This window comes from Akebia trifoliata, chromosome 12 (genome assembly GCF_017979445.1).
Source record: "Akebia trifoliata isolate Shusen 1 chromosome 12, ASM1797944v1, whole genome shotgun sequence".
In the NCBI taxonomy this organism is placed as follows: Eukaryota; Viridiplantae; Streptophyta; class Magnoliopsida; order Ranunculales; family Lardizabalaceae; genus Akebia; species Akebia trifoliata.
The window spans coordinates 4,431,963-4,456,443 of record NC_141386.1 but is presented as its reverse complement, the minus strand read 5'-3'; the positions used below and the strand labels follow the sequence as shown (position 1 = coordinate 4,456,443).

The following is a 24,481-nucleotide window of genomic DNA, read 5'->3' as shown; positions in this document are numbered from 1 at the left end:
TTGGTTTGAAGTTGAATACAAGGGTATTTAGGTCAATTTAATTATCTGAGGTCAAGAGGATATATCATCAATTTAAAAAAGCCGAGGTTATCTCAAATATTCACTAAAACATGGAGATTTGCCTAAATAATAACCCTTTCAAAATCAAGTAGCAAGGATGACAAATTCCCACGTGGCATGAAAAGCAGCTGTGGTTGAAATAACACTTGAAATATTTACATCTAAGGTCGTCCTCTAGTGCTAGAGAATTCCACCAGTCAAGATTCCCATTTAGCAATTTCAGCCTATAAATATATTACGAATATCCTTCTCTTAACAAACCCATTACTACACTCCACTCTTTCTACTACTTCTCCTCTTTCATGGCTTCCTTGAAGTTCTCACCTGCCGGAAGTAAAATTTTTGCCTCCTCTTCAACCGGGTCCGACCAATCAGATGGGTTTCCCTTCAAGAAGAATCTTTCTTTATCGAAACGACATGAACGAGATTCAATTATCACTAACGTCGCAACTAAATTACCTGTACCTATACCATCTTTAATGGTTGAACCTGTCCATGACCGCTCGCTAGCGGCATGGACAAGTATCCCACAAGAAAGATGGGAGGGAGAGCTTGTCGTTGAGGGCGAGATCCCGTTGTGGCTGGTATTAGTTTATATATATGTTAATGAAATATTATAGTAGCTAGTATAACTATATAATTAACCCTAGTAAATATTACTTCTCAACCATAATAACTCTCTTTCAAAGGAATATTCTTCTAAGATTTTGTTTCTAAGTGAAGTACAATTATTGATAACTCTGAGTGGTAGAGTGTTGTGTGGTTTTCCTTTATTTTTAATTTTAATTTTTTTTTTTTTTTTTTTTTTTTTTTGTGGTGGTGGTTAGGGGGGTGGTAGATCTTCTATACCTCTAAGTTTTAATAAGAAAATGAGATAGTAATTAGGTTTTAGTATAGTATATAAAGAATTTTATTAAGATATAAGAGAAAAATAAAAATTAAGAACTTTTTTATTTTTTTGTTATGGTGAGACCACTTAAAAGTAAGGAGATTACTTCACAATAAAAACAAATAACCCATTTTAGGAAAATTACAACTGTTACTTAAATTATTATCATTTCGTTCTTGTTTATGATTTCTAAGTATATATGGTTTCAAATCATGTGATGTTGAATCTGTTGTAGGAAAAAAGATAGTCAATTTGACACGTGTTAGGATAAATTATAAATATGTGGTTAGCATAATTCAATTATTCATTCTTTTTCATCTTTTGTAAACATCTCATCAGGTGACTTGTGGGCTTCTCTAAGTGATATGATGAAGTATTTTATTTGACAAAAATACCCCATTAATACCCTAATGTCCCTCTTTGAATAAAATCTCTTGGAGATGAGTTTTGATTAAGGGATCATTTTGATTGATTTCATGCAGAAAGGGACCTACCTCAGAAACGGTCCAGGATTATGGAACATAGAGGACTACAACTTTCGACACCTCTTCGATGGATACGCAACACTTGTCCGACTTCACTTTGAGAATGGTCGATTAATAGCTGGCCATCGTCAGGTCGAATCCGAAGCCTACAAAGCTGCTAAGAAGAACAAGAAATTATGTTATCGAGAATTCTCTGAAGCCCCAAAACCAAACAATTTCCTCTCTTACGTAGGCGAACTTGCTAGTTTGTTTTCAGGTGCATCACTAACCGATAATGCCAACACGGGTGTCGTCAAGCTTGGAGACGGACGTGTCGTATGTCTAACAGAAACGATCAAAGGGTCGATACAAATAGATCCGGACACGTTGGATACAATAGGGAAGTTCAAGTACACCGACACGTGGGGCGGGTTGATACACTCGGCCCACCCAATTGTGACCGACTCCGAATTCTTGACGCTTTTGCCCGATTTGTTGAACCCGGGTTACGTGGTGGTTAGGATGGAGGCGGGGACGAATGAAAGGAAAGTGATCGGTCGAGTGGGTTGTCGGGGTGGGCCCGCACCGGGGTGGGTTCACTCTTTCCCTGTAACCGAACACTACATCATTGTGCCGGAAATGCCATTGAGATATTGCGCACAGAATCTATTGAGGGCGGAGCCCACACCACTGTATAAGTTTGAGTGGCATCCTCAATCCAAAGCCTTCATGCATGTTATGTGCAAAGCCAGTGGAAATATTGTAAGTTTTCTTTCTCCTTTTTTTTTTTTTTCAATTTATATTTCTACTACTAATTATGAATGGGTCCCACTTAACGACATCATGATTGGTTGATTGTAACTTTTGCTACGGATGGTACATAAAATTTGAAATACTAAGAATGGGTCCTACTTAGGAGATCGTGATTGGTTGATTGTAAACTTTGATCTAACTTTTGCTACGGATGATACATAAAATTTGAGATAGTTTCTTGTAATTAGAGTATGATCATGTACTTCTTAGAGTTGGATAGCTACTATAGTAACTCCTGTTTGGACTAGTTGCAGCTTTTGTAGCATTGAAAGGAAGCTAGAAGTGATTCGAGAGTGTTTGGATACCAGTTTGGAGCTAATTCAAACAGACCTTTAACTTCTTGCATACTATATGCAACTTTTTAAGGGCTTGTTCCTTGGGAGGTTTACAATACACCTGATTTTAAAAATGATCTTAGACCGAATCATCTTGGTATCATTCGAGAACAAGAAAGATTTTTAGTATAAATTATATGACCTTGATGTTAACTTGTTCGATATCTTAAAATTATCGACAAGTTAATAAAGCTTCGCTCAAACAATTGATATTTTTGTTTTTTTATATATAAAATAATTAGTTTTTTAGTGATTTAAAACAGTTATTATTTAAATAAAATTAACAACAATCTTGTCATTGATCAAGAACCAATCGCCTTACTTTTATTAAAAATATTATTTTTATTTAAATACAAATATAAATCGATAAAAACAATTGGGAGATGCCAACTTAGTTAAGTTTACATAGGCATATGGAGTGTTGATCTCATAGTCTAGGTTTAAAATTATCAATGATTTCTAATTCACGTCGTTGAGTACTAATCGTCGTTGAGTACTAACCACCTTACTGGCCTAGGAAAAAATATAATTAAAAATAATTATAATTGTGTTAATTATTAATCTTTGAAGAAGAAGAAATTTGTGAGGGAAGAAGAAAAGAAATGGGAATCCTGACCTCTTCTTTTCTTGAAGAAGAATATTTTGTTTTTGGACTGGTGTGTTATAAGTAAAAAAACAATAGTTGGGTGACAATCCAACCATGGTAAACATTCTTAAGTCAGATAAGTATTTAACTCCCGTGACTACATGATATTTTCTCCTTTGGTCCTCTCATCTGCATGTAAGTCACACGTGCAGCACGTACCCATCGACGTCATCATGCAGTCGTTGTGTTAGAGCTTTATTATTATTTATTTATATTTAGAGAGCTGCTAGTGCCACACAAACATTTATTAATAGCACCTCAAGATGTGTGCAAATTCTTTTTGCGCTTGCATATAAACTGGGGTGCTCTTAGCAAATTTGGTGTGGCAATAGAATTTCTCTTTATTTATTTAAAACCACTATGTCTGCCAAAACTCATTGAGTTTTGGTTGACTCGGAGGATTTCATTATGACTCACACTCATTTGTATATTTCATGATTTTTATGGAATTGGAAGGTGGCGAGTGTAGAGGTGCCATTGTTCGTCACGTTTCACTTTATAAATGCGTACGAGGAGAGAGACGAAGAAGGGAGAGTGACGGGTGTCGTTGCCGACTGTTGCGAGCACAACGCAAACGCTACCATCTTAGATAAGCTTAGGCTTCAGCAACTCAGATCTTTCACTGGTCAAGATGTACTCCCTAACGCTAGGTAAGAACAATTTTAGAGATCTCTATTGCAACACCAGGTTTTACTAAGAGCACCCCAATTGATGTGATATCGTTACTTTGCATATTGGAGTGCTCTTAGTAAAAATTGGTGTGGCGATAGATATTCTCTTGAATTATTCATCTTTTTTTATTTTTACTTTAATTATATAATTTCCACCATGAACATAAACATTTTTTTTGTACTATAAGTGATTAATGGAACCGAATTCCTCAGGCTAAAAGTGATTACTGGTTTGAATCACAGTAACAATATTATACCAACGCACTATCTAAGAGCTCGAATTCCCTTCTATCTAATCTGCAATCATATTTCTGAACTCAAATTAAAAATAATTTTAATAAGTAACGAAATTCTTAATAGAAAATTGCATACCTTAACCTATAGGATCAATCCTTTATATAATATGTGGTAACTAATCCTTGATTTTATTGGGTGAGTCTTAATGAAATATCATCTAACCACTACATCAAAATATTTGATGGTATCCCTACAAGTTTTGACCTTATCAGGGTGGTGCAACACATGTCATAACACGTGTCAAAGTTCGTTAACAATTGTTATCATGAGAATCTAAAAACATGGATCGGGGCTCAATGGTTGTCTAATTAATACCTCAACCCCAAAGGTTCATGGTTTAAATTATGTTAAAAAATATTCAATTTTTTTGGGCCTAATAAAAGGCTTCAAAAATGGATAACCACTGATCTTATGAACCAGATTAATTAATAAATTATTTTTTTTTTGCTTTAATTAATAGATGATCCATATTGCAGGGTTGGACGTTTTAGAATTCCTTTAGATGGGAGCCCAATGGGTACGCTAGAGGCAGCCTTGGACCCTAACTATCATGGAAAAGGGATAGATATGTGCAGCATCAACCCAGCTTACTTGGGCAAGAAATATAGATATGCTTATGCTTGTGGGGCTCAACGCCCTTGCAACTTCCCCAACACCCTCACTAAGGTAACACTTACAACTTAAATCTCCCAATAAATGGTTTATACATGTAGTTTTTTATTAGGCCTTGTTTGGAGTAGTTCTACTTTTCACATAAGTGATTGCCACATCGATCACAATTAAAATGCTACTTCTGTATTCTTGATTGTGATGGATAAAGATGAGGCAAGAAAGGTCGTTAAGAAATATGAGGTTATTTTCATCCAAATCCCATAATGTTGTCTTGTTCGGCTTCTCGTAAAAAAAATATAGAAAGCTAATTTATATAGATACCCAAAAGTCAAGTATCTATCAAACATGCTTTTAACTTTAGAAATTATTTTTGATTGGGAAAAAAAAAAAAAAAAAAGACATCCCCAAACATAACCTTAACATTGTTTACCTAATGTTGATTAATGAACTTAATTGTTATACAGATTGATTTAGAAAAGAAAACAGCGAAAAACTGGATCGACGACGAAGGGTCCGTACCCTCGGAACCATTCTTTGTGGCTCGGCCAGGTGCCACGGAGGAAGATGATGGTGTGGTGATCTCGATGATCAGCGATAAGAACGGTGAAGGATACGCATTGGTGTTAGATGGGTCCACATTTGAAGAGATTGCCAGAGCAAAGTTTCCATATGGTCTTCCTTATGGGTTACATGGGTGTTGGGTCCCAAAGAATTAGTTACAACAATGGATTGCAATAGTGATGCATAGCAAAGTTAGTTTGTAGGTGTGCACCCCCTTTCTCCTCCTAACAGCTTTATACTGGTTGTGAGTGTCCCTCTTGTTTTGTATATAACAATGGCGCAAGTATGGTCTAGTGATGTTATCACAATAGAAGAAACAAAAAATATAGAATGAAATACTGCTAGGGATTGGGGACTATATACTCCTTGTAAATCATCGTTATAAAGGTAAAAATTTGAGATTTGAGTGGCTGTCTATGTCTTGGAATTCATCCTAACAATCACGATCGCGATTAAATGGAATACATAACGAATCAATCATGAATAAATACAAAAGAGAGAGATCATAACACAATTTTGATAGGAGTCATCCTCTAGGATGGCGCGCGACTACGTTTCTGACTCTCTCATAATCAATTCACTAGAATAATTTCGTGTTACAATTTGACTCATTATAATTTTTCCTTTATGTTGTGTAAATGTTTTATATTCCGTTGCATTACGCAGAGTTTCGGGGGTGCAAGGGGCAGTGTTCAGACCAAAAAATTTAGGTGTACGAAAAGGACAAATGTGTAATATTTTCTTAAGGTTTTTTTTATTATTGGAGGATTTCTGTTTAGAGGAGATTTACATGTTTTGGTAACTCCCGATCACGGTTTCAAAACTCGTCCGAGACCGAGACGTATTGTTTAAGCCGTCTCGATATCAGGCATGGACGTGACAAACAGACAAGTCAATTTTTTGGACGAGATTTATAACCCCACGTTCATTTTTTTATTATTTTTGAACGAGACGTCTCAAACGTATCGTAAAACTTGTCCGAGATGACTCGATATCTTTGATCGATTAGACGAGACAAGAAACCGAGTTTTAAAACCATGCTCCCGATTTTATAAATAGGGATCTCTAGAAAGATATGACTTGAGAGTAAATAGTGATTGTTCTTGTTATGCTTTGTGGATGTAAGCACACCGCCAAACCATATAAATGCTGGTGCATTCTTGTATCTTTGCTGTTTTGATTTTTTTCACACTTTATTCATAATTAAATGTTAGTAGGTGAAGAGTCTTGTTTAAAATCATACTTTGGTTGTTAAAGGGTCTTGCCCAAATGTATTAGGTGGATTACTGTCTCAATAGAGTCGATCCAAAATCATGTTTTGGTCGTTTACATTGGTCGTATCATATATATCTTGATAACTGATCTTGCATTTTATGGTATTTTTACTCATGACTAATGATAAACTCGCACCCTAAAACCTGATATTCTTTGTACGCTCCCTGACGTGTCAGTACATATAGGGTTGCAACTCGGGCGCGGTTGGGGATTAATCTGTGCACATGCCCAACCCAACCCAACCTCAAGCATGAAATGCTCAACCCGAACCCAACCGAAGTTAGGTTAGTCCGGTTGGTCAGCTTAATTCTTTCCTCATTAATACTAGGTAATCTTGTATTGAAAAGATTTATATACAAATAAGTGGCATGTAAAAGAACTTAAAATTTACAATTATTCATCTTTAAAAAAATGATACATAAAATTATAAATAGATTAAAGAAGAGAGAAAATTAATAAGAAGATTAACTGAAATAACAATTTTCACCGAAAGGAAAACATTTAAAATTGTAGTATAATCATTGTATGACAATATGGAATTACATTTAAACAAAAACATTAATAATGAAGCAATTATTTATTTAATGAAAATAATCACACATTATTTTTTACATATAGATAAACAAAAACATAAATATTGAAATTTCAGCCATATTAAGTTCGGGTTCAAGCAAATTAGTTTGGCCGATACCTATGCCCAAACCCAACTTGATTTGAGTTGGGCATATTTTTTTGTTGCTCGAACCCGTGGCCGAACCCAAGCTGACTATGCCCAGACCTGACCTAAGGTTAGGTTAGGTCAGGTTCAACCTAGCGGGTTCCAACTTGGCCCGCCCAATTGCATAGAACCATAATATTTTTCCTTGTGCATCTCCAAGAAAAAGACGTATCGTTCTATGCACTGTCACGCCTAAGGAGCATACAAAGAGCTTACATTTTAGAACCTCGGTTTTTCACGACTCTTTCACTCATATGATTAATATTATGCATCAGGTATTGTGTTACAATCGAAAATCCAATTTACTTGCAGTCTAAATTCTTTTTTGAGACAAGAATTGGTCAACTAATATCAAAAATATTCTATGGCGCGATCTCACAACTTCCAATAATTATAACCAAATATTTCTTAATCGATATTATTACTTTGTAGTAATAAATATTTAATATATTTTTAAATAATTATAATTTCCATGTCCTTATACTTTTGACATTTGAGTTGATAAAAAAATTAACATTTATTTAAGAAAAAAAGTAAGAAGATGAATAATGCGAGATTATTTACGAAGTGTGAGTTTTCGCTATTTGGGAGCGGGAATATTAAAGTGGCAGTGGGACACCTAATAGAAGGATCTGATCACTAAGAAGATACTAACTATACATAAATCCCTTATTGTTCCCCCACAGATGGTTTGTATAAGTTTTCATTCTGAAGTCCCTTCTCGAACATTTGAAAATATTTACGACTTCATCTCGTAGGTTCAACATATAACATTTCAAATAAATTTTGGAATAGAAGCTTTGATGATTTTCAATCCAATTACAGTGGAAGGTAGGCAAGAGTTCTTGCATCAAACTAGACAAATGCGATTAAAAAAGTTAGTCCAAGAGTTTAACATTTCTCTATTTTGAACTAAGTAATAGATGGAAACATCTAAGGCAGCACCTTGGGCCTGGGTTAGATAACTCCGCCCGACCTTAATGGTTAACCACTTTTGATGGGACTAGCAGTTTCAGAATGTGCCATTTTTTTTTTTTTTGAGAATGACGTCTTCTGTGCGGAAATCATCCCCATTCCAAAACTTTTAACCTATATGCGACATGCGACAAACGTAATCGGTTGAACCTGACCCTCAGTATATCATTGGAGTTTCTTTGACTACCACAGTGAGTTTCACACTTGTAAAGTCTGAGTAATCTAACATATTAGAGTCCATTAAACCATACTCCAATTCAGAAATTAAACTGATCGAACTCATCAAGAGGCTTGAAAATAATCCTACTCCATTATTCATTTTAAATCAATTTTGAGACATTATTTGAAAACTCTCTTTTTAAGCTGTTCCCATACCTCTCTGATTAAAGTTTTTAATCAAGACCAAGCCCAAAACACATTCTGAACGCAGTCTATTAGTAATTTCTTAGCTAATCTCATTCATACATGTTTTATTCTTCATAGCTTTTAAGAATAAGGCTACTAGTGCATTGAATCCAAGTCCTCGATGAAGAACATGCTTGAACCCAATAGCTAGAATAACCATTCAATACTTACTTTGTTAAAGGTTTAACAAAAATGTGGTTGGCACCCAAACCAGACCAGGAATCAAGCCGCAATCAAAACCCCTGGGCTCTAGCCGTATAGGCATCAAAACCACCCAACTACCAAGGGTTAGCAGAGCACGTAAAGCTGATTGGGTTTGTTCCCCAGGTCATGCCTTCCACCAAAAGATGGCTATTTAATGTTGTACACATGCCAGGTGGGATGGCATGAGCACAGCTGTTAAAGCCAAAAATAAATAAAAATCAACCCCCCCCCATCCGCGAGTTTTACGTCAATTAGCAATGTTAGGAATCCATTAGCAAGAATCATTTCCTATCTCAAACCACAAGTCATAGCCCTACCTGCACATGCATACAGCAAGTATGAATGTATTTTCTACTAAGAACCCTAGGCCGAAATCCTCCCCTCAAATCTGATTTTTGGATTATATAACATCTTTGCCTGTCTTCAACCAATACACAATACACAGAACCCTCACAAACCTAATTCGAATTTTTATTGTTCCTACAACAAAATTTTAAATCGAAAAAAAGAAGAGGGAACCACCACACACAATCTCAATACTTGGACAAAATTTTACAAGAGGAAGACTCTTACCCATTTTCAGCCCACCGAACACACTGGAAGATCTTATTCACGGCCATCAGAAATCTTGACGCTACTTAGTAACCATAACCTGATCATGCACACAACCACCACCCGATACAATCAAACCTCGCTCACTCTATAACTTAATCTAAGACAATAACTATACAAAGAGCTGATATTTAGTTACGATATTCAATCCAAACCTGAGTTATCCATTGGGTTTCCAGCAACAACCGGCTCGGGCTCCTTGATGTCAACCACTACCACATCTGAAGTGAGAAAAGTTCTAGCCACAGAGGCCGCATGCTCCAAGCAACATCTCACCACCTGATTCCAAAAAAAAATAGAGGAACCTATGAGTATAAACCAAGTAAAACAGGCAGCTCATATAAGACCAAGGATTAAAGACAGATTTAGAGTGACCTAGCCAATAATGAACACCAGTCAAAGTCAGCGAATCCTCTGGCAGATATACATGAATTTCACTACAAATTCGGTTGACCCAGAACCTAGTATCACCTATGAAGTTCAACCAACTTTCTTGCACAAATTCAAGGACATTTTGAAACTCAGGCAAGTAGGGCATAAAATGGGTTGGATTTTATTCGAAATCCAAGTGATCCGAATTGGAATTTAGTGGTTTGGACCCTTGGAGTAGACCCAAATAAAATATGGGTTGATATCCCTTGATCCAAGTCGGATCTGGGTCGGATATGGATACGTCCCTATATCCACCTAAATCCAAATGATATATAATCATTGCATTGAAAATTATATTTTTACGTTTTTCAAAATATCTTTTTTTCTACTACTTCAATATAACATGAATGCTTATAAAATAGTGAAATAGAATAGTATAGCAAATTAGCAATTAGAAAAGAAATATAGCCAAAAAAAATATTGAATGGTTTGAAATTATAGACCCGAATCAAGTAATTCAGTAGGGTTAGATCCGGATTTAGTGAAAGCAAAATGGTTTGGATATGGTTTTTGCTAATAGGACCCAAATAAAAAAAATGGATCTGGATATGGATCTACTCAGATTCGACCCGAACCCAACCCATTTTGATCCTTGTTGGCAAGACCCTGTCTATTTCTTTTTTAAAAATTAAAAAAAAAAAAAAAAAGTCCTAATTCGGCGAGAAACATATACTTTTTTTTTTTTCAAAGCAGTATAACAATTTACCTTGGTAGGATCAATTATTCCAGCAGCCATCAAATCCTCATATTTTCCAGTTGCAGCATTGTAACCATACTTGAAATTATCACTGGAGAGTACCTGAAGGAAGAATAGAAATGCCACCAATCAGCTTAGTTTTTTATCTTGCATGTACAATAAAAATTGTTTGTTTGTGTACAATGTGGGCAGCCTAATATCAGTACAAGCATGTACATATACCTTCTCCATGACCACACTTCCATTATCGCCCGCGTTTTTGGCAATTAACTTCAAAGGATAGCTCAAAGCCCTCTTAACAATATCTGCTCCAACCTGCCAACATCCCAGGAATTCGAGTCAAACACAGAAGGACTATCATCTCCAACTAGAGAGAGAGAGGAAACCGTTAATTCCATATTAAGATTTGTAAATGTGTTACCTTTTGTTCATCGTTATCAAGAGTATCCTTTATGGCATCTACCTTCGAGGCAAGTCTCAAAAGGGTGCATCCACCACCAACTACAATTCCTTCCTCAACGGCTGCCTGAGAGCCATTACAACAATAAATTTTCCAAGACCTAGAATTCAATAGTTTTCAAGAAACCATTAAGTTAGACATCATTGAAAGATACCTTTGTTGCATTAAGAGCATCCTCTACTCTCAGTTTCTTTTCTTTCAGCTCTGTTTCAGTTTGAGCTCCAACCTACCCAAGTTCACCACAAACATCACAATAGAGAACTATCTCGAAATTTAGTTCAATGATTAAACCAACATTTTGATTGAGATAAGTCGCTTAGGTATTACCTGAATTACAGCAACACCACCTGAAAGTTTTGCAATTCTTTCATTAAGCTTTTCTTTTTCATAGTCCTGCTCTGCAGCCTGCATAACCAAGCATTCATCATTGTGAATTGTAGTCTACGAACACCAAAATCCCAAAAAATGAAGAAAAAAATAAATAAAGGGTTTTGTTAACGTGTGCCCTTAACATTTAGGTGCATTAAATGCACCTTGGAAATTGAATTTCCTACCAAAAATGCCCTCAAAAGATTTTTTTTTTAATACCAAGAATACCCTCAAATGCTTATTTCAAAGGTGTATTCGATGCAACTTAACGTGTGCCCTTAGGGCACGTGTTAACAAAACCCATAAATAAATAGTAAATTTGTAGAATAAACCTCTATAAGGTTACGGATTTGGGAAACTCGCTTATTCACGGCCTCTTGAGTGCTTCCATCACCAACAATTGTACTTGTTTCCTTGGTGAGAACCACCTTTGCAGCATGGCCAAGGACCTCACTTTCAGCTTTGTCCAAGGTCAGTCCAACCTCATCTCTAATCACAGTTGCTGAAAACCAATTATAATCAGAAACTCAACCCACAGGAAAAGCTAACAAGGTATGCACAGAGATCACAGGAGGAAGAAATTTAAAGAGATATAAGATATGGACCTCCGGTAAGAATAGCAATGTCATCAAGGTATTGGCTTTTGCGCTCTCCGAATCCAGGAGCTTTGAGTGCAGCAATTTTCAATGCCCCTCTAAGCTTGTTTACAACCAGAGTTGCAAGAGCTTCTTGTTCAATGTCTTCGGCAATTACCACGATTGGGTATCCACCCCTTATGGCATCTTCAAGAACATTGATGAGATCTCTTGCATTTGTAATCTTCTTGTCAACAAGAAGCAACTGCATATTGAAAAGTTTTATCCCTCAGAAAGCAAATAATGAAAGGAAACTCCAACAAGAAGGCCCAGAGAAATAGAACAATTCTCTCTTATAAAATAACTAGAGTTCACTCGTGTTGTAAGCCAGGCATCCTCTCTAGGGTTAAAGGGGTAAAAGCAGAAAAATAATAAAATTCAAGGCGCATTACTATAAATCTTCAAGGTTAAGGGGGTGAAAGAGAAAAAATAATAAAGCTGGAGATATTATTAAGAAAGGGGAAGAAAAGGAAAGACAATAAAGCGGGTTAAAGGGGTAAAAGAGGAAAGATAGTTAAGTTAGAGGGGTATTATTGAAAGAGAGGGTAAAAGAGGAAAGATAGTAAAATTGGAGGGATATTATTGAAAAGTGGGGGGTGGGGGGGTTGAGGAAAGACAATAATGTTGAAGGGGTGAAGAGGAAGTAGTGCGGACCCCACTCCATTGTAACTCGAGGGAATGTCTGTACCCCACAAAACTAAAGCTGGAGTGGGACCCAACATTTTATTTTCTTACATAGATATTAAGAGGACTTGACCAACCACCAGAAGACCGACACAACCACATACCTTGCAGTTCTCATATTCAACTGTCATTTTCTCACTATCTGTGACAAAGTAAGGGGAGATAAAACCACGATCAAATTGCATTCCTTCCACAACATAGAGACTATTTTCTGAACTTTTTCCTTCTTCAAGTGTCACAACACCCTTCCTGCCAACTTTACTCATGGCTTCAGCTATCATATTTCCGACTTCATAGTTGTTTCCTGCACTAACTGCAGCTACATCTGCTAGTTCACTGTCTTCTACCTATAACACCAAATATTATATTAGCAACGAAACATGTGTTGGACAAAAAAAAAAAAATCAATTAGTCATGGAGGTAACCAATGCAGAATAAGAAAAATAAGTCCCCCACACTGAAGTCACTCTAGGTTACCTCTTTTGACATTAACTTGAGCTCAGCAACTAATGCTTTGGCTGTCTTCTCGATACCGCGAGTAATTTGTACAGGGTTCGCACCAGCAGCTACCACCTGAAAGAATCACCTCCTTGTTAGGCCATTTTCAAGAAAATATGCTATTTAAATTCCATCACAAATTAGGTGAGAGGAATGCCTCACAAACCTTAACACCTTCGGCAATTAGACCTTGTGCAAGAACAACAGAGGTGGTCGTCCCATCCCCAGCCAAGTCATTGGTTTTCGCAGCAGCTTGTCTTACCAACTTAGCACCAATGTTCTCAACAGGGTCCTCCAACTCTACCTACAAAAATAATTCTTGAGTTTCAATAGCATCCACCAGCAATGGAATAACTACTACCATGTGCATTATTTGGAGCATTTTTCATCTGCTTAGGGGGGAAAAGAAAATTGAGTCAAGAAACATATGTTTACATTCCAATGCATCATAGAAATGCACGTAGCAAGCAAGATAACCAAAGGGTCTAAAAATCCAAAGCATGGAGTTAGGCTAGATTCAAGAAACTAATATAGGTGCTGCGAGGGCTTTGACCCATAGCTCAGTTGGTTTAAGACATTGCAAAGCAACTACGAGGTTGTGGGTTCAAGTCCAGTTTACCCATTAAACAAATATAAATAAATAAAAGAACGAAAGAAATTAGGTAACTAGAAAACCAAAAAAAAAGTGAAGTAGCAAGAAACTTTCAAGAAAACAACACATTTCCTCTGTTTCATATCTTTGAATCAAGCTCTAGCCTTGAAAATGCTAAATGGTATACCTCTTTAGCCACAGTCACACCATCATTAACAATTCTGGGGGACCCATATTTGCTCTCCAAGACAACATTCCTGCCCTTTGGACCAAGAGTGACCCCAACCAAATCTGCAAGTTTATTAACACCAGTCTGTAATGGTAGGGAAAAAAACATAGTTAGAATAGCTGCAATCCAACTCTTCACTGCAGCAGGAACAAAACTCAACGATATATGATTCACAACTCACTTGCAACTTCTTAATAGTCGATCCATCCTTGTTAAAATACAACTCCTTAGCCGCTCTAATCTTGGGTGAACATCTTCTCTGTAACGCCACATTATGTCGTGTTCTACTAAAGGAAAATGAGGATATGGAAGCAAAAGAAGACAACTTGTTTGAAGAACTTGAAAGCTTCTTGTCCATCACATGTTGGCTAGGAGCCACCACAGAGCCCATCAACGACATGGTTGTCAATGCTGACACCATTTACTTTAAGAACCTGATTGTTTTCAGCATCATTTCATGTCAAAAATCTCATCCAGAGTTGCATCAAATCAACACCACAATAAATGATACGATAGATAATATAAAGTCCACAGTTCCTTATTTAAAATACAAAAATACAACCAAAGAGAATTCCTTGTTCAGTTTTATCTCTCATTCAAGGTTGGTACCAAACACTATTCTCGGGGAGGAAGAAAATTTTGTGGCATTTTCTTCCGTTTGCAGTATGCTCAGGAATTTGGTTGGAGAGGAATGGGAGAGCATTTCAAGGGGTGAAAGCTGAAGTTCACGAGATCATAATCAAAATTCTTGGGCTGATCTTCTTCTTGTGCAAACTTTGTCCAAAGTTCAAGTGTATTTTCTTTGAGGATTTTGTGTTTAGGTGGAACTCTCTGTTTGAATATAACTAGCCTTCTATTTTTCTCCTTTAGGTTGGTCATCTCGACTACCTTTATGCATCTTCTTACCATTTTTAAATAAAATTTTACTTATTAAAAAAATACAAAAATACAACCAAATGATACAATTAACATCCCACATTTCTCATAGACTAAAACAAGTTTATCATCCACTGCCCACACACCCTTCTCCACAAAAATGGTCATTAACCATTTTATCCAACCAGAATTTGTTTAACAACCTTAGTGTGCTCCCATGGCTTAAATAGCTGAGTTACTCTACACACTCATGATACATTTTTTTTTTGGATAAGTCTCATGATACAATTAGCATCCCACGTTTCTCATAAACTTGAACAAGTTTTCCATCCAACACTCACTAACCCTTCTACAAAATCGAAGGGTCTGATACATTTTGTTTTCATGTAGACAGAAAAATCAACCAAAATGTCAGATATATATGCATTTTACTAACCTAAAAGGCAAGCTTAAACTTCTTACAAACTTAAAATAAACCTGAATCTTCTCTCTATTTCCTACTCAAAATCAGCAACTCTATATTTATAGAAGAAGAACATTCTAGTAAGATTCAAAGATCATTTATTTATAGAATCGTCCGTCACACAAGACATCAAGAACATATATCTACAAAATAAATCCAAAATCTAAAAACTAACGAGAAATGTACCAAAAATGAACGATCTTTCATTGTTTTCTACTGAAATTTATCCAAACTAAACCCTAATTTGTGCTTAAAATCTAAACCGAAACACATTCAAAACGAAGCTTCATAATTCCTTAAACCTCTTATTAAGCCCAAAACAAATGCTGAAAACCCTAATTCCAATTATTGCAGTAAGGAAAAGCAATGAGTCGTAAAACCCTAGAACACCCCTAAAATTGCTTCATCTCAGGTAATTAAAACCGGAAACCAGAAACCAGAAATATAAAAACCGGGAACGAACCTTGAAACAGCTTTTTTGAGTAGTAGATAAGACTGTAAAGCTCTTAGCTTGAGAAAGTTCAGGCAAATAAGAAAAGTAGAACGTTAGGTTTTAATAAAATCGAATGTTTCTCTCGTGAAGCTTCGGGGAAATCTGGTCCGTTGGATCAAAACCAATGCCAAATTGGTGTCTATGGAACTATCTAGAAGATTGTACCAATCCGGATACTGAGCCGAACTGATGATGCCCAAGCCCAAGCCCAAGCCCAACTCCATAGAACTAGGGAGCGTTTGGAAACTATTCTCATAATGAATTAAGTGATGAGTAATTAATTAATTGGCATTATAAATGTAATTTTATATAAATTTGATTATTTTAGAATGAATAGAAAATGTATTATTCTTGTTTTTCGATTACAAACTCTGTTGGGGCTTGATTTGGGTTCTTTTTTAAGATTCCTTTGGGATATTTCGCAAATTATTTTATTTGGTTTCCCTCTTTTTGCTCTCTCTCTCTCTTCACCCTACCTTCCAGTGATCTTTTGTCATATCTATGAGGTGGTGGTAGTAGGGGTGGAGCCAAGATTTTACTCTCGTGAGGGCAACTGAAAGCAAAAATACTTTGTGGGGGTAATAGCGACAAATTTTCTTATATGTTGATGTTTTTGTCATAATAACTCATGTATTGTTATAGACTTTGAAAATTCTTGTTGGAGCAAATGCCCCCAATGTGAATCCACTTGTGAATGGTGCTTCTTGCATCATTTCTCTCAATAAAAAGTTCTTTTAATTAAAATTTGGAGAGAGAAAAAAAAACTCATATTGTGGACCCATCATGATAGGAGTAAAATATAAATCTCATTGAAAAGGAGAAAAAAAAACTCCTAATCAAACATTTCGATAAGTTGTATAAGAAAATAATCTAGACAGGCCTCACAAACCAATTAACCGTGATATAAAAATGAGTCGTGATAATCTGACTACCACACGTGGCATACTCAATCGACTACCTGACGTAACAAGTTCGAGAATCGTAGATCTGTGCTCCTTGGGATACACGATTTCCCTCGAGATGCATTTTTATGAGGAAGTACAATCATGTATACCGAGGAGCGCTCAAATATACGATTTCCGAACTTGTCACGTCAAGATAGTCGATTGAGTTTGACACGTGGGATAGTCAAATTATCACAATTATATAAAACTAGTACAATGAGAAAGGCTCCTTCAATAAATCATCTAATGTCCAAGTCAATCCAAAGAACAATTTTAACAGAGTTTCAGTATAGAAAATTAAGTATCTTTGTTTTGCATGAATGTGCAAATGTGATAGGTTCCCATCTTAGACATATCTAAATCCATCATTATCCTAATTAAATAACCTTATTTAATTAAAATTTATCATTTTTAAAATCTTTATCTATTTAAAATCCTTCTAATAACGAATTCCTTCCAAATTCTTGTTCAAATTTCTAGAAAACGAGGATTGGCATGATCTAAGACGGCACACTGGTCGAGAGAATTTCCCTCGACCTTACATTTTTTTGGCTCCATCCTCCTTTTAATCGAGCTCTAAACTATCCTCTCAAAAGCTCTACGCTCAGTATGTCAATGTTGCTATCGACCAACACACATCCCTAGGTGACCTAGGTTATCCTTGTGGGGTTTGCAAATTTCACCTTCAATAGTATCAACACTTACAAACTTCAACCAACTTAGTAAATTGACACCCTCTATTAAAGGAGACCGATTACTTGCAAATCACAAATCGTCTTATTGAGCCCCAACCTAAAATAACACATGTTGTTTTACTTTTTTTAAATCCCTACAACTTGTGTTAATTATAGACCATGGGTTCAATCCTAACAAACTTATCTTTTCAAACATGTTTTTTCATGTGTAAATTTTATGTCTTAGCGTGACTAGAGGGATTTTTTGGGACCTATTTTGAGTGAGTTATAGAACCCACTTCGTTCTTTCTAAGGTTTGTTTCAATTATTTGTAACATGATCTCTTGGTCCATGTTTTTGGTTGATTGATTAATCACTTTGATGATTGTAAAAATAAGGCTTAAATTTTATTTGAGTTTAATTGTGAAAATTTTAATTCCACTTGGAACAAAGAAAGATTACTCGTGTTTATAAAGTTCTATGGACCCTTTATAAGGTAAGTTGTATTAAACCACACTTGTGCGTTGTATACTCCGGTCACGAACGATAGGTTGTGGACTTACATATAGGCTTTGGTCTAATGATCCATATATTTAAGATTAAAGATATTGATCTATCTGTACAATTTCATTTATATCTCAAAATATGTCTATTAGATTTATAGAACCTATATTTATTATAATTATAAATTTTTTTAAAAAGAAATATCACAACTGTCGGTTGAGATTACCAACAAAACAAGACAACTAACCATTACATATAAAATCCCATTTGTTAAATTTATTTAAGAAAGTGACCTCAAGATTGAACGTCACATCGCACACCCTGAGGTGAAAGTGTATGAAAATTATAAATGCTTTTCCTCGGGATATGAGTGAAAAGCATCTATGATTCTTATCGACTTTCATGTCAAGATGTGTGTTACGAGGTCCAAGTTTGAGGTCACTCCAGCACGACTCTTTATTTAGTGGTTCCTAATAGACTTGTCAATTCAACAGATGTCTCATGCCAGTCCAATAGATGTCTAATATTAAAAGTCTCATTCTAGTAGGTGAAACTTGAAACAACCATCTTATCTCTTCAACATCAAATCGGATTGGGCCATATTACAAATATGATTTGCATCCAATTGTTTTTATCTTTATTTAAAGAGATTCTTTCCTTTTTCATTTCTAGTCCTCGCTTCAACAGTTAATTATTTTGATCAATTTTGTTATTGAAATCAAATGAAGATCTTAATGTTCATTCGATTTATCTTGAGATTGGTGTGTTGCTTTCTAAGGGAAATACAAACTATTGAATCCTTGGAGTGAAAGTTCGAGAGTCTCACAATACATGTGGAGGGCATTAGTCTGCTTTAAAACATCGTGTTGAATGCTTGCCTTGTTTGGCAATTTCACTAAATCGATAAGAATTATTTTTCTTTCGATTTATTTACAAATTAGAAATTTCTTTGTTGTGGATCTTTGGGCTAGAACAAAACTAATTATAAGATTTAATTTATCAATTAAAATTAATTCTCATTTCAGTGACCATCTAATTATTGCAATATTATAATTTGTCCAACTAGTTGCACCTCACTTTACTAACTTAGTCTCTCCCTTTCTCTTATTTCTTTATTATGCCAATATTAAGGAATGATGAGAAGAGAAGATACAATTTTGTAAATAAGAAGAATAAGAAGAGCAACTTCAAAAGGAGGTATTGTAGTGTTAGATTGATTTCACTTCTGAAGAAGAAATGTGAAACTTCTTTTAAGTGCAACTATCCCAATGGATGCAAGGGATTTTTCAAGTGTTGGAGTGCAATTAGTACAAAGTGATCTGCTACTAGTCAATCTCCTTTCAAATTTAAAATTTTTACATGTTAATAATTTTTTCTTATACCATATCCTTACAACTTTATATTTTTACTTATATATATATTACATGTTAATAATTTCTATTTACAAATAACTAAAAAAAATGCCAACTACTTCAACAATAAATGCATTCTAGACATTCCCTTGGTTGTAGTTGTACATCTACATAAAAAAGAAGACTAATGATAAAACTACACACCTACGGTCCGACACAAACACGGTTTGTTCGTGGCTAATATGGTAAGGGCACATGACCGTAGATCTTTTTCCTTGTGTATCCCGAAGAACAGATTTATGCCTTTGCCACGTCAACTGTGTACAAACCGTGTATGTTTATCAAGAAAGAGTCGTGCTCAGGAGACATTGGGATTTACTGTGATTTTACATTTCTAACATGGGATGCGCGCGTAATCGTAGATTCATTCCCTCGAGACACAAGTAAAAAGAATCTATGGTTATGTGCGCATGTCCACGTCAAAAATGTAAAAAATCGCAATAAATCCTATGTCACCCAAGCATTATTGAAAAAGAAATGACCCTTCACAAGCTTTTTGTACTAAGAGGTAAACAAACAACGGTCCCGCCAATGAAACTCTAGTTTTGTATTGCTTGGAAGTTGCCACGTGTCTTAAAAAATTAATATAATTTTAATAAGAGTCATGATAAAACCACATGCTAAAACGAAGATGATCTGTACGGGACTGACGTGGCAAGTGCACATAATCATAGATCTTTTTCTTCAGGATACACAAGGAAATGCATCCAATGAATTTAGACCTTAATACAACCCTTGTTGCCCTAGTCATCATTTCACACTATTGTATCAGATAGAACTAATTTTATTCTAATTTGACTTTTTCCTGTTGGCACCAGGGTTGCCATGTTACTCTGCCTTTGAGACAGACCCCATGAAAGTCTAGATCATATGGCCTGTTGTCTTTGTCTACACAATCTTGGTCAAATTTTATAATTGGCCAAACCATGATAAAATATAGTGTAATTTTATCATGGTATGGAGTGTGGCCTGACCCAACATGACCTGTTCAATATCATTTTTAAATATTTTCATGAAAAATCATTTGTTTCTATTCAACCTAGAAAATTGGATTCCAATAGAATATTGGTTGGGGTGGATAATAGTCAAGGCAAGAGAGCTAGTTCAAATTAGAAATTATTTATGCGTTTAGACTACATTACCAACCCCAAGTTCGGATAAAAGACGAGAATTACATTAGGTCGGATATTTCATTTCATGACAAATTAGAATGGACGAACACGATCATTTAGCCGATCTCAAATCTTTGTTTTTATTGAGTGTGAAAATTTTGCGTTTCAATGGAAAATGAATTTATTGAAAATGTATTGTAATAAATGTTGTAAATTCATATTTTCCTAAGAAATTATTTTTGTATAATGATTTTCAAACACCCTCCATTAACACACCATCACAAAATCGTAGATCATTTGCCTCGTGACACGTATAACCATAAATCTTTTCTTGTGTATCCCGAGGCAAATGATATACGGTTCTGTGATAGGAGTGTAGGGGGGCATGTGTCAGAGGGGGGGTGTCATATTATTACGACTCATTATTTTTTCCAATAGATGTATATTGTAATGGATAATATATCTCTAGTATTTATATTTTGAAGAAAAGTGGTATGAGGTTAGGAAGTGAGAATTTAATTCATATTTCAGTTTACATTTTCACAATAAAAAAGACCCATCTGAAAATATTCCAATGAAATTCACTTCTATTGGTTGGGGGGATTCACATATCGCTCGAGTAAACCCATGCTTTTCAAAAAAAAAATTTCCTTTTGTTATTAGAGTTGCAATTTAGAACAGTGTCTTGTTTCTATAAAAATGTTAGATGTCTACGTGGCACATTTTTGTTGGAAATCAATCACCTTGGACTACGTGAACAGCTTGATTAAGAGCCTGAGACGTTTTAAACACTAACTAAAATGTGTCACGTAGGCACCTATTCTATTTTATGGGAACCGGGCACCATATTGTATCCTAAGTCTTGTTATTATTTAATAATAAAGACTTTTTTAGATATAAATTCAAAAAATATGAATAAGGTAAATGGGTAGTAGATGTATACCTATACATATATAACTGTAGATAAAGTTTTGTCTTATATGATTAAAAAGTTTCGAAATTAACTGATTTTTTGTGAGGATGATCTCTACATCATAGAGATCATCCTCACAAAAAATTAACCCATTCCGGAACTTCTAACTCCATGAAAAGTGATTACAAATTAACAGTAAAAAATTGACGATCCATGATTCTTTAACATATAAATTAGGGTTATAAATTTCAAAATGTGTTGATTTTTTGTAAAGATGATTTCCTCACCATGAAGATCATCCTCATAGAAAATAAGTCATTCTGAAACTTTTAGCCCACATAAGATAAAACACATTGTCTAGAACTTTGTTCACGAAGCCTGCCCCCCTTCTCTCTCTCTCTCTCTCTCTATATCTATCTATATATATAATGTTTTTGATAACGATGTATAACTATATTACTATAAAATTATTTTTGTAAAAGTATCAATTTTATAAGAGTAATATAGAAAATTTTATAATGTAATATATAATATAACTCATTACCAATTACTAGGGGGAATGCATGCTTTGCTTAAATAATAATATTACTTATATTTTAACTCTATTAATAATTATCAATAATTGGAGACTTTAAGTGCTAAGTAATAATAATTATCGAGATATATATAAATCAAAATGGTTAACCGATAAGTAGCATAATTATACTACTCTTTCATACATCATCATTATTATTATTATAAAACATCAAGATTCAAAGGGTACTATTGGAAATTTTCTAATAATTTATATTATATCGAGTATGGGTTTCCAAGAAAATATTTTGATAAGACTTTTTCAAATCTATTATTTTATCACACATAGATCATTGATTAAAAATTATGGCATTTTGAAAATTTTAAATAAATAAATATATTTTAAGACAAAGAGGAAGCATGATTGGTTGAAAAAATAGCATTGGCATAATTTTAAACGACTTCAGGGATGGTTAGAGCAACTCCAACACACATTCATCCCAGTTGCCATCACCTCTTAACCGTCATTTGAAGGGTCTCCAATGCGTACTCCATCTCCTATTTCATTTTGGAGAATCAAGTTTTCAAACTCCAAAATGGACGATGAGTTCTGGGTTCTCTACTTTTGCCTCCAAAAATTTCCATCCCCCAACTATCATTTTCGATTTCAGGTCTCTAATGCAGTTGGCATCTCCATCTCCATGTTGGGTTGATTTAAAAAATATTAATAGATGAAAATTTTAGATAGCACAGTTGGAGTGAAAATCCCTTGAATATCAAAAATGAAACTCCATAATGAACCAGGGTTGGAACCAAGGCCATATGGGACCCTCCCACGGGCACATGCCTACAAAAATAATTCTTAAAGGGCATTATAAAATTTACTCTTAAAAAAACTAATAAAAAATGCCTAAAAATTATTGAAACGATTTTAAAACAAGAATCTAAATACTCAAAAAAGCCGACAAAAAATTGTTAGCATATGCTATCTTGAGAAAAAGGATAATTGTACAAAAATGGTGGGCAATAAAAGATAAGATTTTGGTACTAAATCAACAATGGATAAGAATGGAGCCAAGATTCATTTTTAAAGAAACACAATATAGTTAAATAAATCTAATTTATTTTGCTATTACTATTGCCAATTTTTAGTTATAAAACACAAAAGTTTTTATTGGCATGCCAACTTTTTCTTGTAACATACTAATTTAATCTTAACCATTTAATTAGAAAATAATTGGTGTGTTATAAGTAAAAAAATAATTGTCAATGTTGTAATAAAGTAAGTAGATACATACAACGACGAAGTCGTTTTCTCAATAAGGTCAAAAGGAACGTGAGAAGCATTATACATAATGAGAAGTTTTATAGGCATCCCAACTCTTACTTGTCACACACCAGCTTTTCAAACTAAATGATTTGTTGAGATGTAACTAGCCATTCTTTAATTATTTTTTTTTTAAACTATGGCATCCCATTTTTTATTCTCCCCCTAAATGCTCTCTTTTGATACCCATTTATTTTCTTCCAAATGTTTTCTTCAAATAGAAAGATAGACATAAAGACAAATATAAAGGCTATTGAAATCTAGGGTTTTGTAAGTTTTTTTTTTTCTTCATTCTTTTTTAATTTTGAAAAGTTTGAAATCTTTGATTTTTTAAATTAAATCCATCATTCGTAGCCACTCCCCTTTTCTTGTTCCCTCCATTTATCTTATCTAGGTTTGTCCTCTTAGATTTTTCTTAATAGATGATTTGTGTCTCTACAATCTTGTTTGATGTGTAATGCATAATTTCATAAATTGGTATATTACAAGAAAATTTTTTGGTACGACGAATAAAAGTTCTTTATAATCTTTTATTTTAATTTTTTTATGAGAAGGTGTCTGAACTTACATCTGACTAGGAGGATCAGAAGAGCCAGAACCAAGGCAGATGGATCCTTCCCCTGGGCACGTACAATGCAGCTCTCTAATCTATAGAACACCTTGAAAACATTTCTTGTTGTGAGATATTTTTTATTTATTTATTTTTCTGCTCTCGCATTCATAGCCACTGTAGACTTTGCTTGCTATGTTGAAACCTCATAAAAAAAAATACCATAGCATTGGAACACAAATCTTTTATTTTTTTCCATTCAAAGTTTATCTAGACTTGTACCAAGTCACACGTATTTCAAATTTTATTTATTATCTTAATTCATATAGTTTTGGTCATTGTCACATTATATTATTGAGTCGTGATAATATGACGTTCTGTTCTGACAAACACCCCCTATGCCACCATCACATAATTGTAATCATTTGCCTGAATTATAATTCTTTTTCTTGTGTATCCCAAGGCAAATGATCTACGGTTTTGTGATGGGGATGTTTGTCTGAGGAGAGCATCATATTATCATGATTCTATATTATTATAAGACTTAAAAAAATAAACAAGAAATTA

The 24,481-nt window shown here is 34.7% G+C and overlaps 2 protein-coding genes across 2 annotated transcripts; one reads left to right on the top strand and one right to left on the bottom strand.

The window, feature by feature from the left end:
• Positions 1-238: 238 nt before the first annotated feature.
• On the top strand, positions 239-5,755 carry CCD8 (carotenoid cleavage dioxygenase 8). Its single transcript, XM_086418633.1, has 5 exons — positions 239-644; positions 1,432-2,175; positions 3,664-3,857; positions 4,652-4,841; positions 5,252-5,755. The coding sequence occupies exons 1-5, from the start codon at positions 363-365 to the stop codon at positions 5,501-5,503; spliced, it is 1,662 nt and encodes a 553-aa protein (XP_086274759.1). The 5' UTR covers positions 239-362; the 3' UTR covers positions 5,504-5,755.
• Positions 5,756-9,302: 3,547 nt separating this feature from the next.
• LOC147388719 (ruBisCO large subunit-binding protein subunit beta, chloroplastic-like) lies at positions 9,303-16,087 on the bottom strand. Its single transcript, XM_086418275.1, has 15 exons — positions 15,936-16,087; positions 14,315-14,567; positions 14,092-14,217; positions 13,479-13,616; positions 13,292-13,387; positions 12,919-13,161; positions 12,101-12,335; positions 11,828-11,997; positions 11,454-11,531; positions 11,281-11,352; positions 11,088-11,192; positions 10,889-10,981; positions 10,676-10,768; positions 9,693-9,816; positions 9,303-9,577 (listed from the first exon to the last, which is right to left on the bottom strand). The coding sequence occupies exons 2-15, from the start codon at positions 14,552-14,554 to the stop codon at positions 9,564-9,566; spliced, it is 1,827 nt and encodes a 608-aa protein (XP_086274401.1). The 5' UTR covers positions 14,555-14,567; positions 15,936-16,087; the 3' UTR covers positions 9,303-9,563.
• Positions 16,088-24,481: the final 8,394 nt, after the last annotated feature.

Coding starts and splice junctions, on each gene's coding strand:
- CCD8 (XM_086418633.1), top strand. CDS start 363: ATGGCTTCCTTGAAGTTCTCACCTGCCGGAAGTAAAATTTTTGCCTCC. Junction 645..1,431: donor GCGAGATCCCGTTGTGGCTG/GTATTAGTTTAT, acceptor GATTTCATGCAG/AAAGGGACCTACCTCAGAAA. Junction 4,842..5,251: donor TCCCCAACACCCTCACTAAG/GTAACACTTACA, acceptor ATTGTTATACAG/ATTGATTTAGAAAAGAAAAC.
- LOC147388719 (XM_086418275.1), bottom strand. CDS start 14,554: ATGGTGTCAGCATTGACAACCATGTCGTTGATGGGCTCTGTGGTGGCT. Junction 13,388..13,478: donor TAATTGCCGAAGGTGTTAAG/GTTTGTGAGGCA, acceptor TGATTCTTTCAG/GTGGTAGCTGCTGGTGCGAA. Junction 13,162..13,291: donor TCAAGTTAATGTCAAAAGAG/GTAACCTAGAGT, acceptor TTGGTGTTATAG/GTAGAAGACAGTGAACTAGC.